The 14,705-nt window shown below is 38.7% G+C and overlaps 1 protein-coding gene across 1 annotated transcript in view; it reads left to right on the top strand.

Annotated features, from left to right (window-relative positions):
- The window catches only part of mta3 (metastasis associated 1 family, member 3), a 68,469-nt gene extending 62,327 nt beyond the window's left edge, over window positions 1-6,142 (top strand). Inside the window, exon 19 of the mRNA XM_033984731.2 lies at window positions 5,938-6,142. Coding sequence (XP_033840622.1) covers window positions 5,938-6,109 — 172 coding nt within the window. The 3' untranslated portion in view covers window positions 6,110-6,142. The remainder of the gene's footprint in view (window positions 1-5,937) is intronic.
- Window positions 6,143-14,705: the final 8,563 nt, after the last annotated feature.

Below are 14,705 nucleotides of genomic sequence, written 5' to 3'. Positions count from 1 at the left end.
TATTAACCCTCAGGCTTCCCTTTAAAAAAGTCACATTCAGGACCTTCAGGACATAGATGTCCACTTACAAGAACAGCTGTAAAATCAACTGAGATTCATATTTTTTCATACCAGCCGGAGTATAATGGGGAACATTTTTATATGTGTCCCAGGAAGCTTCAACATTGTCTAAAATTTGAAAATTGTGGCATGTTTAGTTTTGTGTAGAATCAGATAAGATTCAAAGGGTTTGGACATTTGAAGGGTTAAATATAGTTTTGTTTTGTTTTTTTTATTATATATTTGATTAGGACAAGAGTACATCTTTGGATTTAGTTGAAAAATATTAATCTATGTTGATTTTACAGTTGTTTTTGTAATTGGAAATTTATGTCCTTAGGGTCGTAAGTGTGACTTTTTAACATAAGTGCATCAAGTGCAATAGCAAAATAAATTTTAGGAGACTAAAACTTCAACAAGAATTAGGCCTTTCCACAAAATGTACTGTCTTTTGCATTAAGTGGATTAAAATAGTGGGACGATGTTTCCATAGGGTTAATGTATAGCACAGGTTTAAGTTTGACAAGCTTGAATACTTAACGTCCCCTGTTTTATATTGCATAATTCGGTGTGTGTACATAGACTTTAATACTGTTAAATGTAATGGTTGGACAGACTTGGTAAATAACTGCTGTTTCGCACCTTAAAAACACAGCTCTCACACTGAATCCAAATGTGCAGGTGTTGGTCCAAAATCTGAAGTGACATAATTACTGTGTATCAGGGTGGGAGCTTTTACCGAGAGTGTGGAGAAAGTGTTGAGACGGGTCCTCAGGTTTATAGAGTGTGGGTCACATTTGAGACAGGCCCCCTGGTTTACATGGCGCGGGTCAAATCAGCTAATCTTCATATAATTTTGCTTCCTCTTCAGAATGTTCCCCTGGAATCCATTTGTGTTTGGATAATCCTCTGAATACTGTATTCAGTCTGTCTCCACTCCAGTTCAAAACACTCTGTTCCACCTGCTGATGTCATGAGGTAGTTCCAGCCTTCTCCAGGAGGGAAGGGCCAAAACCTAAAAGTCTAAATCAGTGGTTCTTAACCTTGTTGGAGGTACTGAACCCCACCAGTTTCATATGCACATTCACTGAACCCTTTTTTATTGAAAAATAAAACATGAATTTTTTCTAATTCAAGACACGTGTGTTTTACTGGTGCACAAAATGAACCGTGCATTAACATCACTGTGTTCAAAGAATAAATACAATGCATGAACTCACAACAAATTACATACATACCTTTTCACAAAGATATGACCTTTTTTAATACTACCACACTGAAATGATTTTAATTTTAATGTTTTAACGTATAGTATTCATGCTATTTATTATTTTTAACATTTTAACACACACCGTAACTCCACAACCAATTGTGCTCTCGTGTAAATTCAGACGGCATGTCAAAGCAGAGGCATGAGGCTCTTTAAATACGTTACTGTCATTACGGTAATGTGCTTTCATGGTCCCTTGAAGATGTCCAATCAGAGCGCAATTGTCACCGGGATCCTCCCAGTCAATGCTGGGGCATCACTCTGGCCGTGTCTCATGCTGTGTCTCAATTCACCAAAGAACGGCGCATTTAAATCGGGCGGGTACTTCGATAGGCACATCGAAGGGTGCATTTGTCAAATTGGGACACGGCCGGCTTCTGGAGACGCTCACAGTCTGCAAATCATATGAGTCTGGTGCATGTCTAGACCTCCACCGAACCCCTGAGGCTGACTCACCGAACCCCTAGGGTTCGATCGAACCCAGGTTAAGAACCACTGGTCTATATACTGTGTTTTCGCACTACTTTTTAAGATCCATATGTTTTTTATAATAGTATATCTTAACTTATTTTATCATTCCTTGTAAATATTGCTGCTCCAATTTGCATGTTGCTCACTTTTTTACTATTACTATCTGCACAGTGTATATATGTATAAACTGATGGATTATTAAATAAACATATCAAGAATTTCTTACACTGCCATAGGAAGGTGCTTGCATGTGAGAAACCTTACATACTGATGACAGTATGAGCAGCACTCGTGAAATGTAATGAAATAATGTGCATTTGCTATTCAAATATGTGCAGTAGTCCAGGCCTGCTCCATTGATTCTCCATAGCCCTTTGGGGAATGAAATCCGGTTTGGCAACGTTTTGATGAAGTGACTTGTATGGTGCACCCGTTTACCCATGGCATCACATGCTTATCTCCATCAAGACAGACAAATCCCATGATTTGGAATATTCCTGTTAAAGCAATAACCTCAATGGAGACAAGCAGGTGATAGAAACTCCACCACAAAAGTTACATAGTGTACTTTTAAGTAAACAAGAACTAACAGTAGTTTTATGCAGCACCAACTCTTTTGCCATTTTAGCCATGTACCATTTACTTTTAATCACCAAAATAGACCTCCTGTGAAGTGGATTATAATATAATATAATATAACATACCCATATAAAAGTAGAGAACAACATGTTTTTTTATTTATTTATTTATTTTTTTAATGCTAGTTTGTCAAAGATGGTGTTGTCTGTTTAGATGTGGTCGCAGGTCCTCTGTCTCTTGTTGGAACTCTGCGGCTCATGAGAAGTCTGAGAAGAGTTTCTCTGAGCTCTCTCTGCTTCTACAGCCTGCAAATAAATAGTATGGGGCTTTTTCCTCTTCAGACAAATAGAGCCACTGTAGGAGAAAAGAAGAGAGATTAATACTACTGTAAATATAACAGGACTTTTTTAGATCAACATATTCTGTCAATAAAATGTGTTGTTCACTGCTGCTATAAAAGACTCATTTTAGACTTACTCTTTCTTGCATTGTAGCATTCAGTACCACACTGTTCCTGGTGCGGAGCTCACTCTTCACCCTCTCACACTGCTCCTGTTTGAACAGAGCGAAGGCTGCGGGGGAGTCAGCAACAGGAGTGAGGCTCTCAGGGACAGGAGCAGGGGCAGGACGCTTGCATCCATGAGCAGGGCCCACTGACATCGGGGCAGGACACTTGGACACTAGTGCAGGGCGCACAGGTGCAGGGCCCACAGGTGCAGGGCCCACAGGTGCAGGGTGAACAGAAGCAGGGTCCTCAAAGACAGGAAACGAGCCAGCAGGCACAGGAGTGGGGGCCAGGCGCTTGGACTCAGGACCCTCGTCGTCAGTATGTTTACGTTTCCTCAGCACTCAACAACCACTGCTCATCTGTGTGGACTGGGGAGGAGCCAGAGTAGCCTCTCTGGTCTTGGCTATCACCTCTCTTGTTGCTTCAGTCACTAGTTCCATATTTTGCCCATCCACTTGAACACTCTGTTTGGTAGTGATGACTTTCTTTTTTTGTGTCACCGTTTGTCTCAAAATCTCACCATTTGAGACTTCTTGCCTCTGGATAACCAGAGTTTGATCCTCCATGGTCATTTCTGTCAACAACTGGGGATCTTCAAAAGACTGAAACCGATTGTCAGTTGTAGGCCAATAACCATGTCCCTGACTCCAGACATAGGGCGGCATAGGGACTTCTACCACTCTAGGTTGAGACAGAGGTACAGAGACATAATTCTGGACTGGATAGAGGAACTGGAACTGGTGGTTGTGGGCCATTTGAGGAATAGGTTCATATTTCTCTGCTGGGCATTCAGAAACCAGAAGTTGTTCTCCATGTTCAGATATGGATCTGCAAAAAAAACAAAAAAAAAACAATGTTTTAACACTGTGTTTAAACAAGTAAATGCAATATTGAAATGCTTTATATCACGCTATAAATATAGTTTTTAAGTTTGAAAGTCTTTCTGTTGAATATGTCTAAGGATGTTAAATACAGAAAATAAGTTAAGCTGAGAAGATCTGATAAGCCAGTTTAATCAAGGGCTAAATAGAGCTACAGTTAGTTATTGTAGCTTTAGTTCACATTTTTGATGGAAAGTTACTAGATTACTGTACACTAAACCTGATTTTTTTGCCTAAATCTGCTGCTACAAAATCCATAAACCCACCAAAGTTGTGCTTACTGCATTGCACAAAAGTTAAAACATATTTGGTAAAGACATATCACAGGGAATTGTGTGTACGTTTCAGTAACACCTTAAATAATGGACACTACTTCACTAATTCAACATGTGGAAAACCATATTTACCTCTTGTACTCAAAAATACGTTGATAATGAGCAGTTTTGGAGACCTTTTGTAATTGCTGTGTGTAACGTCAGGAGCTCAAAAAAATGCTGCTGACTGTATGCTCGCAAGTGAGATATGAGCCAACGTTCCCGCGGTCACAGCATGTTAGTAGCCTGTTTCAATCATATTATTATTATTTGAAATATGAATAATATTAAATTAATATTAAATATAGTATTTATGCTTTTTGTGCTGTATTTTACTTTGTGAAGCATGAGGAAACACAAATATGCAAATCTAGAGGTTTCACTATTGTATTTTGATCCTTTATTTGATTAAAGGAGGTCTATTGACATAACAATAGCAAAAATGCATAGATTATAGGACAGTGGTTCTTATCCTTGTTGGAGGTACTGAACCCCACCAGTTTCATATGCACATTCACCGAACCCTTCTTTATTGAAAAATAAAATATGATTTTTTTCAAATTCAAGACACGTGTGTTTTACTGGTGCACAAAATGAACCGTGCATTAACATCACTGTGTTCAAAGAATAAATACAATGCATGAACTCACAACAAATTACATACATACCTTTTCACAAAGATATGACCTTTTTTAATACTACCACACTGAAATGATTTTAATTTTTAATCTTATGTATTCCAATAATGAACGTATTGTATTCATGCTATTTATTATTTTTAACATTTTAACACACACCGTAACTCCACAACCAATTGTGCTCTCGTGTAAATTCAGACGGCATGTCAAAGCAGAGGCATGAGGCTCTTTAAATACGTTACTGTCATTACGGTAATGTGCTTTCATGGTCCCTTGAAGATGTCCAATCAGAGCGCAATTGTCGCCGGGATCCTCCCAGTCAATGCTGGGGCATCACTCTGGCCGTGTCTCATGCTGTGTCTCAATTCACCAAAGTGCCCTTAAACTCTTGTTGCGTTCGAACGGCGCATTTAAGTCGGGCGGGTACTTCGATAGGCACATCGAAGGGTGCATTTGTCAAATTGGGACACGGCCGGCTTCTGGAGACGCTCGCAGTCCGCAAATCAAATGAGTCGGGTGCATGTCTAGACCTCCACCGAACCCCTGAGATTGACTCACCGAACCCCTAGGGTTCGATCGAACCCAGGTTAAGAACCACTGGTCTAAATGACTCCAAACCAAACCAAGTATTAAATAGAAAAACATGAAAAGCTGTTAGATGCACTTTAAATGGCCCATGTTACAATATTTTCTGTTTCTCTGTTCTAATGTTGTTTCTTCATCACAAACAGACCTGGAGTTGCGTTTTGTTTCATTCACACATGTTTAACACACAAACCCTGCAGATTTAGGCTGAGTTCTTCTCTCAAACAGAAAACACTCTGTTCCACTTGTGATGTCATCATGTGGTGATACAGGAAGTGCTCCACTGTGTTTTCAAACTCCACACACCTTCATTAGAATCATTTGGATTATTTCAGCCCTGGAATTGCCAATCTCTACTGAACTAAAGGTAAAAGGAGCTGTTCACTTGAAAACTACCACTTCATGACATCACAAGGTGGAACAGAGCATTTTGAGCTTTGGATATGTAGACAGACTAATAATAAAGTGTTACTCAAACATGTATGAATGAAATAAAACACAATTCCAGGTCTGTTTTTGAGGAAGTAACAACATTATAACATGACTTAAATCTCACAAGAATCCATTTTGTGTAATATAGGACCTTTAAACTATAGAGATTGTAGAATGTTGTGGTGTCACATAAACCCACCCTTTCCTCCTCTGTCCACAGGAGGGCCCGGAGGTTACTGACCCGCTCCCAGCTGAGACGCGCCTGTCGACAGCCCTGTGAGCAGATCACCCTCCGCAGGGTCTCCCAGGGCGCTCCACAGGGGCTGGTGCTGGCCCCACCCCACCCACACCCCAGTCTGAGGATGAGGGGGCCGATAGTCATACACGACTGAGTCCTGAGCCCAGGACCACTGACAAAATCAAACATAAACAAACTGCAACTGACAAAATCAAATGTAAACAAACTGTAAACAACAAGGACTATCCCAGAAAGTAAACAACAACAAACCCAAAAACATGTTCTCACACTTAAACAAGTATCCACACTGTCTGCTTGATCTGCTCATAGAGGTGCGGCAAAACAGTGACGAAAAGATGGACTGCTTTTCTGGTGAGTTCTCCACCTGCTTGCCTCCATGGAGATGTTACTGTTCTGCCTGGAATGTTCCCATAGACTGTATATATAACTGGACATAACTGACCTGCTAGCCGCCACGTTCCAAATAGGAAGTGATCATGGGCGCACTAATTCACTTTAAATTGAAAAACTGTGGCCCCTCTCTTTGTAACTGCTGCTGTCAGACTCGTCATTTTGGTCTTAAAATGTTCGTATTAACCCGCTCTACATGATCCTGGTGTTTTTATTTCACTATTGTGTCTGTAAATCAAGATATGAACATTAATAACAAATCATGCACCTTCTTTTTCCTGGGGTCACTCCCGCTAGTGTTAGCAACAGGTTTGATTAACAGCGTTCCCAAGCGCCTGCTCCCTACTTAAACCAGCAGTGGGGACAGAAAGGGGCATTACATTCAACATCCTGACTCTGGATTGGCTCTTTGGTTGCTATGATACTCATAGTCAGAATTTCAAATGTGGACCTTGGCTCTAAATTGGACGCTATAACTGCTCTAGCCTCGATGAGCTTCATTTGACGTAACACTTCTTTATACAGTCTATGTGTGCAACTCAAGATAAGTTATTGCAAAACATTCCAGGCAAAGCAATAATATTTCCATGGAGACAAGAAACCTTCAGAAAAGTTACACAATGCACCTTTAAAATATGTATACACTAAATTCCTAACCATGTTGTTGGGAAAGTGAAAAAAGTAAAATTTCAAGTTTAAAACAATAGGTTGAAAAAGTCAGTTTGCAAATATATATAACTTGGTAAATTGAGTTATTTTTTACTACATATGTGGGGCGTTGGTTGTTTTAATTTGTCAAAGAAGAAGAAGAAGAAAAAGACATTAATGAAACTAAAAATAAACCGCACTCACAGCCTATGACAAAAACATGCCAGCGATTTCTTTTTTTAATGATAATATCGCAAAACTTAAACAAAGCTAATCTCATATGTTAATAAAGCTCCATTCTGTAATATATGGTTGTCATGACATTGTAAATTGCTCTCATTCTCTTTCTATGGCGGATTGTACATGGCCCTAAAATGTATTCTCATAGACAGTAGAATTAGTGGACGAAGGAGGACACAACAAAATGTGTCTTATCTGCAGCTGACTTTAAACTGTTTAAACTGTTGCGTGAAGTTTAAATAAAGACATAAATTCAACTCTTAAAAAACTCAGGTGGTTTAGGGTGGTCTTCATGGAAAGTTGGAGGTTCTACTGCCATTCTGTCCTTGAGCAAGACGCTTAAACCCACCTTGCCTAAGCAGAAAGTGATTGGTGGTGGTAGTTATTATTATTATTATTTAGCTTTTTATTATTATGATGATTCTTTTGTATTATTATTATTATTATTATTATTATTATTATTATTATTATTATTATTATTATTATTATTATTATTATTAACCAGTGAAGGAATGTGACAAAGTACATGTAGTAAAGTACTGTGTTTAAGTATACATTTAAGTATCTGTACTTAAGTAGATTTTTAATTGGATACTTTTTACTTTTACTACATTTGAGAGCAGTATCTGTACTTTCTACTCCACTACATTTTTGAACTGGACTGAAAGTAAAAAGTAAAAGTATTTTTTATTATTGTCTGAGACCTGCTGAAAAGGCTGAGGGTTTATTTTTAACATGTTCATAATTTGAGCAAATAAAAATTTACAAATACAAGCAGCTGGAGAAACGATTACCAGTAAATTGTTTCTGTTGAACAAATTCATAAAACCTCAAAATTTGCATGAAATACTTTTACTTTTTACTTTAAGTACATTTTAAACAGGCATTTTAATCCTTTTTCTTAAGTAGATTTTCTCATGTGAGACTTTTACCTTTACTTGAGTATTTTTTGCTCCAGTATCAGTACTTTTACTTAAGTAACAAACCTGAGTACTTCTTCCACCTCTGTTAGTAACGCAGTTTAAATAAGCAGTAAATTCAACGTCCCTGTTTGTTCCCTGGTCCACTCATTCTTCTGTCTATGTAACTAACGCACTTATCTCCAGCAAAAAACAGGCAAAATATGTCATAATGTAACTCCAGGCTTGTGTTTAAAACGGCACTATTTTGAGGCTTAGATACGATGTACTTCCTCCCCTGTACAGCTCACGTCCTGGTTCAGTAATAAAGCTTAATTTCAGGTGTTGTTTGGGAGGGAAAATATAGCCTCAAAAAGTGTCTGTTTTAAAATGCAGAGATGTGGGCTGTTGATTTCAGAAAAACAGGTTCTTGTCTTTCCTTCAGATGATTATGTTCGTGTTACTGTATGTCTTGTGTTGAGTTATGAATATGCTGAAAATCAAAATAAAATAAAAACTTCAATAACTCCTGTGTCTTTTTAAATAGTTGCGTTTGCATTCGTGTTGTTTTTGGTTGGAATAAGTGGGACCAGCTATCCATGGGTTTCAGCTTCCTGTTGTATGCAAGATTTTGAGGCCATTTCATAATTAAAACGATATATTTTTGTTTTAAATTGTTAATTGCCATGGCAGCAGTCCTAACCTTTCATGATTCTGAAACCCATGTATAGATAGTTATTTAACGGGCCCATATGACTATTTTCTCTATGTTCTAATGTTGTTTCCTCATCACAAACAGACCTGGAGTTATGTTTTATTTCATTCACACATGTTTAACACACAAACTCTGCATATTTAGGCTGAGTTCTTCTCTCAAACAGAAAACACTCCGTTCCTCCTTGTGATGTCATCATGTGGTAATACAGGAAGTGCTCCACTGTGTTTTTAAACTCCATACACCTTCACTAGAATCATTTCAGCCCTGGAATCGTCAACCTCTACTGAACTAAAGGTAAAAGGAGCTGTTAACTTGAAAACTACCACTTCATGACATCACAAGGTGGAACAGAGCATTTTGAGCTTTGGAGATATACAGATTAATAATGCAGGATTACTTCGACATGTGAGAATGAAACAAAACACAACTCTAGGTATGTTTTCGATAAGTTTATAATAGTCTAACATGGCTTAAAGATCACAAGAGTCAATGTTGTGCAATATGTGACCTTTGGCAATTCATAGTTATTGACACAGAAAACAAACAGTGAAATCCTCAGCGTTCTCTCATTCCTCTGTAGTTTGTGACTTTATGAAATCAAACTTTCTGAATGGCAAAGTGTCGTAACGGGTGAGTGTGGAGCGGACCAAGGGATGCAGACTCGGGGCAGATTTACAGTATTTATTGTAAAAAAATGGAACAAAGTACGAACAGCGGGTGATCCAGAGGTGAGCAGGTGAGCAGGAACACAGGACCACAGGACACAGGAATAGACAACATGAAGGGCCCACAGGACGACAGGCACGACAGGATCACAGGAAACAGGCAGACCAAACGGGCGTAGGGCAGAGCGGGCAGGAGACATCCAGGGCCGGAGCACGACAGGAACGCAGGCACGACAGGAACAAGTGAGGACGACAAACACAGCACAGACAGGGTGAGTCCAAACAGACGATCTCGCACTGAGTGTCTTCCCCCATCTCCTCTTATCCATGGCAGGTGTGGTGATTAGCCAGATGGACAGCAGGTGCGCGCGGGAGGAGCCGAGAGCTCCGCCCAGCTCCAGGTACAAGCAGGTGAGGGAGGGGGAAGAGCACACAGGGAGGAAAACCAGGAGCGGACAGTGCGGATCATGACACAAAGTGAAGTTGATGTTCCATAAACAGTCAGTCTTGGAGAATAGATTGAACTGAAGGTCTGAAATTATTATTAGGCCCGAGCCTGGGACTACGTCCCGACGAGGGACTCATTAAAACCGCATGGAAAATGGCAAAAATCAAGTAGTAAACACGCCCCGACATGGCAGTGAGTGGTGTCAAAAATTAGAACTCGATGAGCTCTAATTGTCACAAAAGACCCCGAGAAAAAATAACAAAAGATGACTTGGTAGCGCCACCTCAAATTTTGATTTTCATGGGGCCAATGGGAGTCCGACTCGGAAAAAAGTCAACGTAAAAATCTGAAACTCACATCAAAAAATAGAACATGTCGGGACATGACAAAAATGATATTATGGCCCCGCCCTAAAATGTACAGGAAGTCGGCCATATTGGATCAAACCCGGGAATTACAAAAGTGCACACCCTCACATTCAGGACATTTTCTCGCACAGTTTTCATTATAAACACTTCAAATTTGGCCAAATCCCACTGAACCCATGTGTGATCAAAGATTATCAATTACATTTTGATTATGACTTTGGGTGTGGTCAGGGTGAATTTTCAACAAAATCGCAAATTTATGAATATTTCAAAAAAATATTTCTCTTTCACACATTTTTTGTTGGGAAAACACTAATACAGCGTTTATGCACATTTGTGAGCTGAACGCAATGATATGCAAATCAAGGCACTCTCTCACAAAATGACTCTCTAGCGCCCTCTTCAAATTTCATTTTCAAAAATTCATCGAAGACAACTGATTTGTCATGGACCTGTGAAAAAATTCACAGGGGCTTTATTTGTGATGGGGCACAATGTGAGAAAGTCACATGACTGTAGCTGTTATGGTTTAGGAGAAAAATAATGGGTGGAAAATGCGTTTCCATTATTCTTATTCTTTATTATTTTGCTCGCAACTTTGAATTCACTTTTGACCCCCTGAACGTTAACGAAACGTCAATTTTATTGGACCCAAAATTCAAGGTTGGTGAAAAATTTATTATTTTGATGGTCAAAAAAATCGATGTTTCAAAATGACTCAATAGCGCCATTTCAAAAATCAAAATACATTACGGCAATGTGAGACCTTTTTCATCGTAGACAAATGAAATTTGGAACAAACATAGAACATGTCAAGACAAGTAAAAAATTATATTATGACCCCACCCTAAACCCTACAGGAAGTCGGCCATTGTGGGCGGAACCCAATTTTTTCAAAATTTTACCTCTCACTTTTGGATTTTTTTACGCCTCGGATTTTCATTCAAGAAACATGAAAATTGGTCAAAATGAACTAGACCCATGTGGGATTCATCATCCTCATCGTTATTTGTTTCAGACATTTCTGTCTTAAGTCCACAAAAGCAAATCAAAGTACACAAAGTCTGAAAAAGGAATAGGCAGAAGCCTAAGCTTATGACGCCTACACCTTTTGTACTAAACATAAAGAGCTGCTATATTCAATAGTATATACAATATGAACAAAAACAAAAAAAAAGAACAAGTAAGCAATTCAGCATTCAGCATATGAGTATATGATTTTCTTTTTGTACAAACTTTTAAAATGGCTCAAGGTTCTGTAGTCTTTAACATTGTCATCTAACCTGTTCCAAACATTTACTCCAACAGTTGAAATGCAGTGCTGTTTTACATTTGTTCTGACACTTGGTTTTGTAAATACATCATGTCCTCTAAGATTATAAGCACAATCTCGATTTTTAAACAGATCTTGGATATGAAATGGTAATTGTTTATTCTTAATTTTATACATAAATTGTGCAGTTCTATAATCTACCAGGTCCTTGAATTTCATTGTGTTTTTTTGGATAAAGAGTTCATTTGTATGAGCCCTATAGGAGGCTTTGTTCACAATTTGCATTGCTCGTTTTTGGACAACTGTAATAGGAATGATGTTTGTTTGGTATATATTTCCCCACACCTCCACACAGTAGGTCATATAGGGAAATATCAACGAAATATACAGAATGAACAATGTTTTTTCATTCACACATTCTTTTACTTTCGATATAATTGCTAAAGATTTGCATAATTTTGTCTTTATGAATTGTATGTGGCTTTTCCAACTTAGGTTATTTTGGATTATTATTCCTAGAAATTTAATTTGATTTATTTGCTCTATTTCTGTATTATGAATAATAAGATTCCTGTTCACATTTATTCTGCGATTTGTAAATACTATGAATTTAGTTTTCTTTAGATTTAAAGTTAATTTGTTTGAGTCAAACCAGCTTTTCAGCAATTTTAGTTCTTTTTCTAGCTCCTCAATTACTGTTTCTAAATCATTGCCACAGTGTATTATATTTGTATCGTCTGCAAATAATATAAGATGCAAAGCTTTTGACACCAAACATATATCATTAATATAAAGGATAAAGAGCAAGGGGCTCAACACTGACCCCTGGGGGATTATAAGCAACTCTTTTGGAATTTTCTAAGTTATAAAATGTGGGTGTGGCCAGCCTGTAAAGAAAAAAGCAATTTTTAAAAGTTTTGAATTGTGTGTAACTCACACAGTTAGTGTCCTATTTCCCGGCATGAATATACATTTTTTTTTTCAAAATGTTGATCTGAACGCATAGATATACAATTTACACAGGTCAGACATTATATTGCTCCACAGTGCCCCCATACTTTTAATGGTATGCAAAAAATTACTTTGTCACAAACATTTGAAATTTGGCATGGACATCCCTATTGACATACTGAACAAAAAAGCCAATGAGAATATACCTCTATTTTCAAAGGTGTTGTCATGGCAACGTCTGACATTTCTCATTGAAATACATGGGATTTGGTTAACTGGGATGAAAAATAATTGCTTTATCATAGACCATTGAAATTTGGTACACATATTCCTCTCATCATACTGAACAAAAAAGCCAATGAAGACATACCTTTATTTCCAACCGTTCAGGCGTGACAATGTGATAAATGGTCTCATTGGAATGAATGGAGTAGTATTACTCAGTCTCTGATTTTGGGGGAAGGGGCGATGTAAGCGGGAACGAAAGGCAGGATATTCACTGTGGCCTGTACCCCGCGGTCGCAAGGGATGGCGAGGGCCTTTATCACTGCTTGCAGTTTTAATTACTCTTATTATTGAAACTTTATGATTTTTCTGGGACCTGAATAATCATGATTGTCATTTAAGCTCATAATCTTGACATCCAGGAGTAGAAATAACACAAGTAGTAGATTTTGAAAAAGCAATCCACACATTTGGAACATGCAATGGCTCCAGTTTCATATCGGGTCAATTCAAAATGTTGTGTTTAAATATCTGCACTCCATGGATCCTCTGTCTCCACTCTATGGGTCCTCTGTCTCCATTCTATGGGTCCTCTGTCTGCACTCCATGGGTCCTCTGTCTGCACTCTATGGGTCCTCTGTCTCCACTCTATGGGTCCTCTGTCTCCACTCTATGGGTCCTCTGTCTCCATTCTATGGGTCCTCTGTCTGCACTCCATGGGTCCTCTGTCTGCACTCTATGGGTCCTCTGTCTCCACTCTATGGGTCCTCTGTCTCCACTCTATGGGTCCTCTGTCTCCACTCTATGGGTCCTCTGTCTCCACTCTATGGGTCCTCTGTCTCCACTCTATGGGTCCTCTGTCTCCACTCTATGGGTCCTCTGTCTCCACTCTATGGGTCCTCTGTCTCCACTCTATGGGTCCTCTGTCTCCACTCTATGGGTCCTCTATCTGCAGTGTAGACTAGACTGAAAACCCACCTCTTCTCCCTGGTGTTTAACACTAGCTAGACAGAATATCTTGGTGAAGTTGTTTTAAATGTGCTATAGAAATAAACTCAATTTGAATAGCAGGACAACAACACTGCATAGTACAGTAGTAGTAATAGTAGTAGTAATAGTAGTAGCCGCAGATACAGGACAAAATATTGCTAACAACAAAACGTGGATGTATCCTGGTGTAGCCCTGGTTTAAGCACGGTTAGTCCCTCTGTGCTACTCATCTTTTTACATTCTCTTTGGATCAGTAATGTAAATTTATGAAACATATTTTTGTGTTGCAGTTTCTCTTGATATGGATAACACGCACAGCTGCAGAGTCCAGCTGCGAAATAACCCAACGACAGATGCTCCATTTTGACCGAGCTGAAAAATGAGACGTGATTTGAGGATAATTCATGTTCCTGGAAGTGTACTGTGCCCTGAAGGAACACTGTGTTTTTCTGACAGAGTGAGACCTCCTGTTGCAATCAACAACTCTGACATGTATGGAACACGTTTACGTGACTGATTGGCATGTCTAAAAATAGGTTACTGCAAAGGCTATGTGTGCAATGGTCAAATTTGAAGCCGAAAATGGAAAAACATGATTCATTAGCTATAGGGCAAAGCTGTTTCTTGCATGAAAGCCTTCACCGTGTGTCACATCAACAGTTAAGAATACACTGTCCCTTTTTAGCAGAGATCACAAAATACCCTCTAATTCTATGTCCCCAAAAATGTATAAAGCTTTTGCCCATTTCTGTCAATGAAAGCTGTTGCTAACGCTAGTGGGAGTGACCTCGGCAAAAAAGACGCCTGTTTGGCTGTTATTAATGTTCATATCATGATTTACCAAGAGAAAATAGTGAAATAAAACACCAGGATCATGTAGAGCGGGTTAATACGAACATTTTAAGACCAAAATG

The sequence above is a fragment of the Periophthalmus magnuspinnatus genome, chromosome 19, assembly GCF_009829125.3.
Source record: "Periophthalmus magnuspinnatus isolate fPerMag1 chromosome 19, fPerMag1.2.pri, whole genome shotgun sequence".
Taxonomy (NCBI): Eukaryota; Metazoa; Chordata; class Actinopteri; order Gobiiformes; family Gobiidae; genus Periophthalmus; species Periophthalmus magnuspinnatus.
The sequence above is the reverse complement of the archived record's forward strand: the minus strand, read 5'-3'. Positions and strand labels throughout refer to the sequence as shown.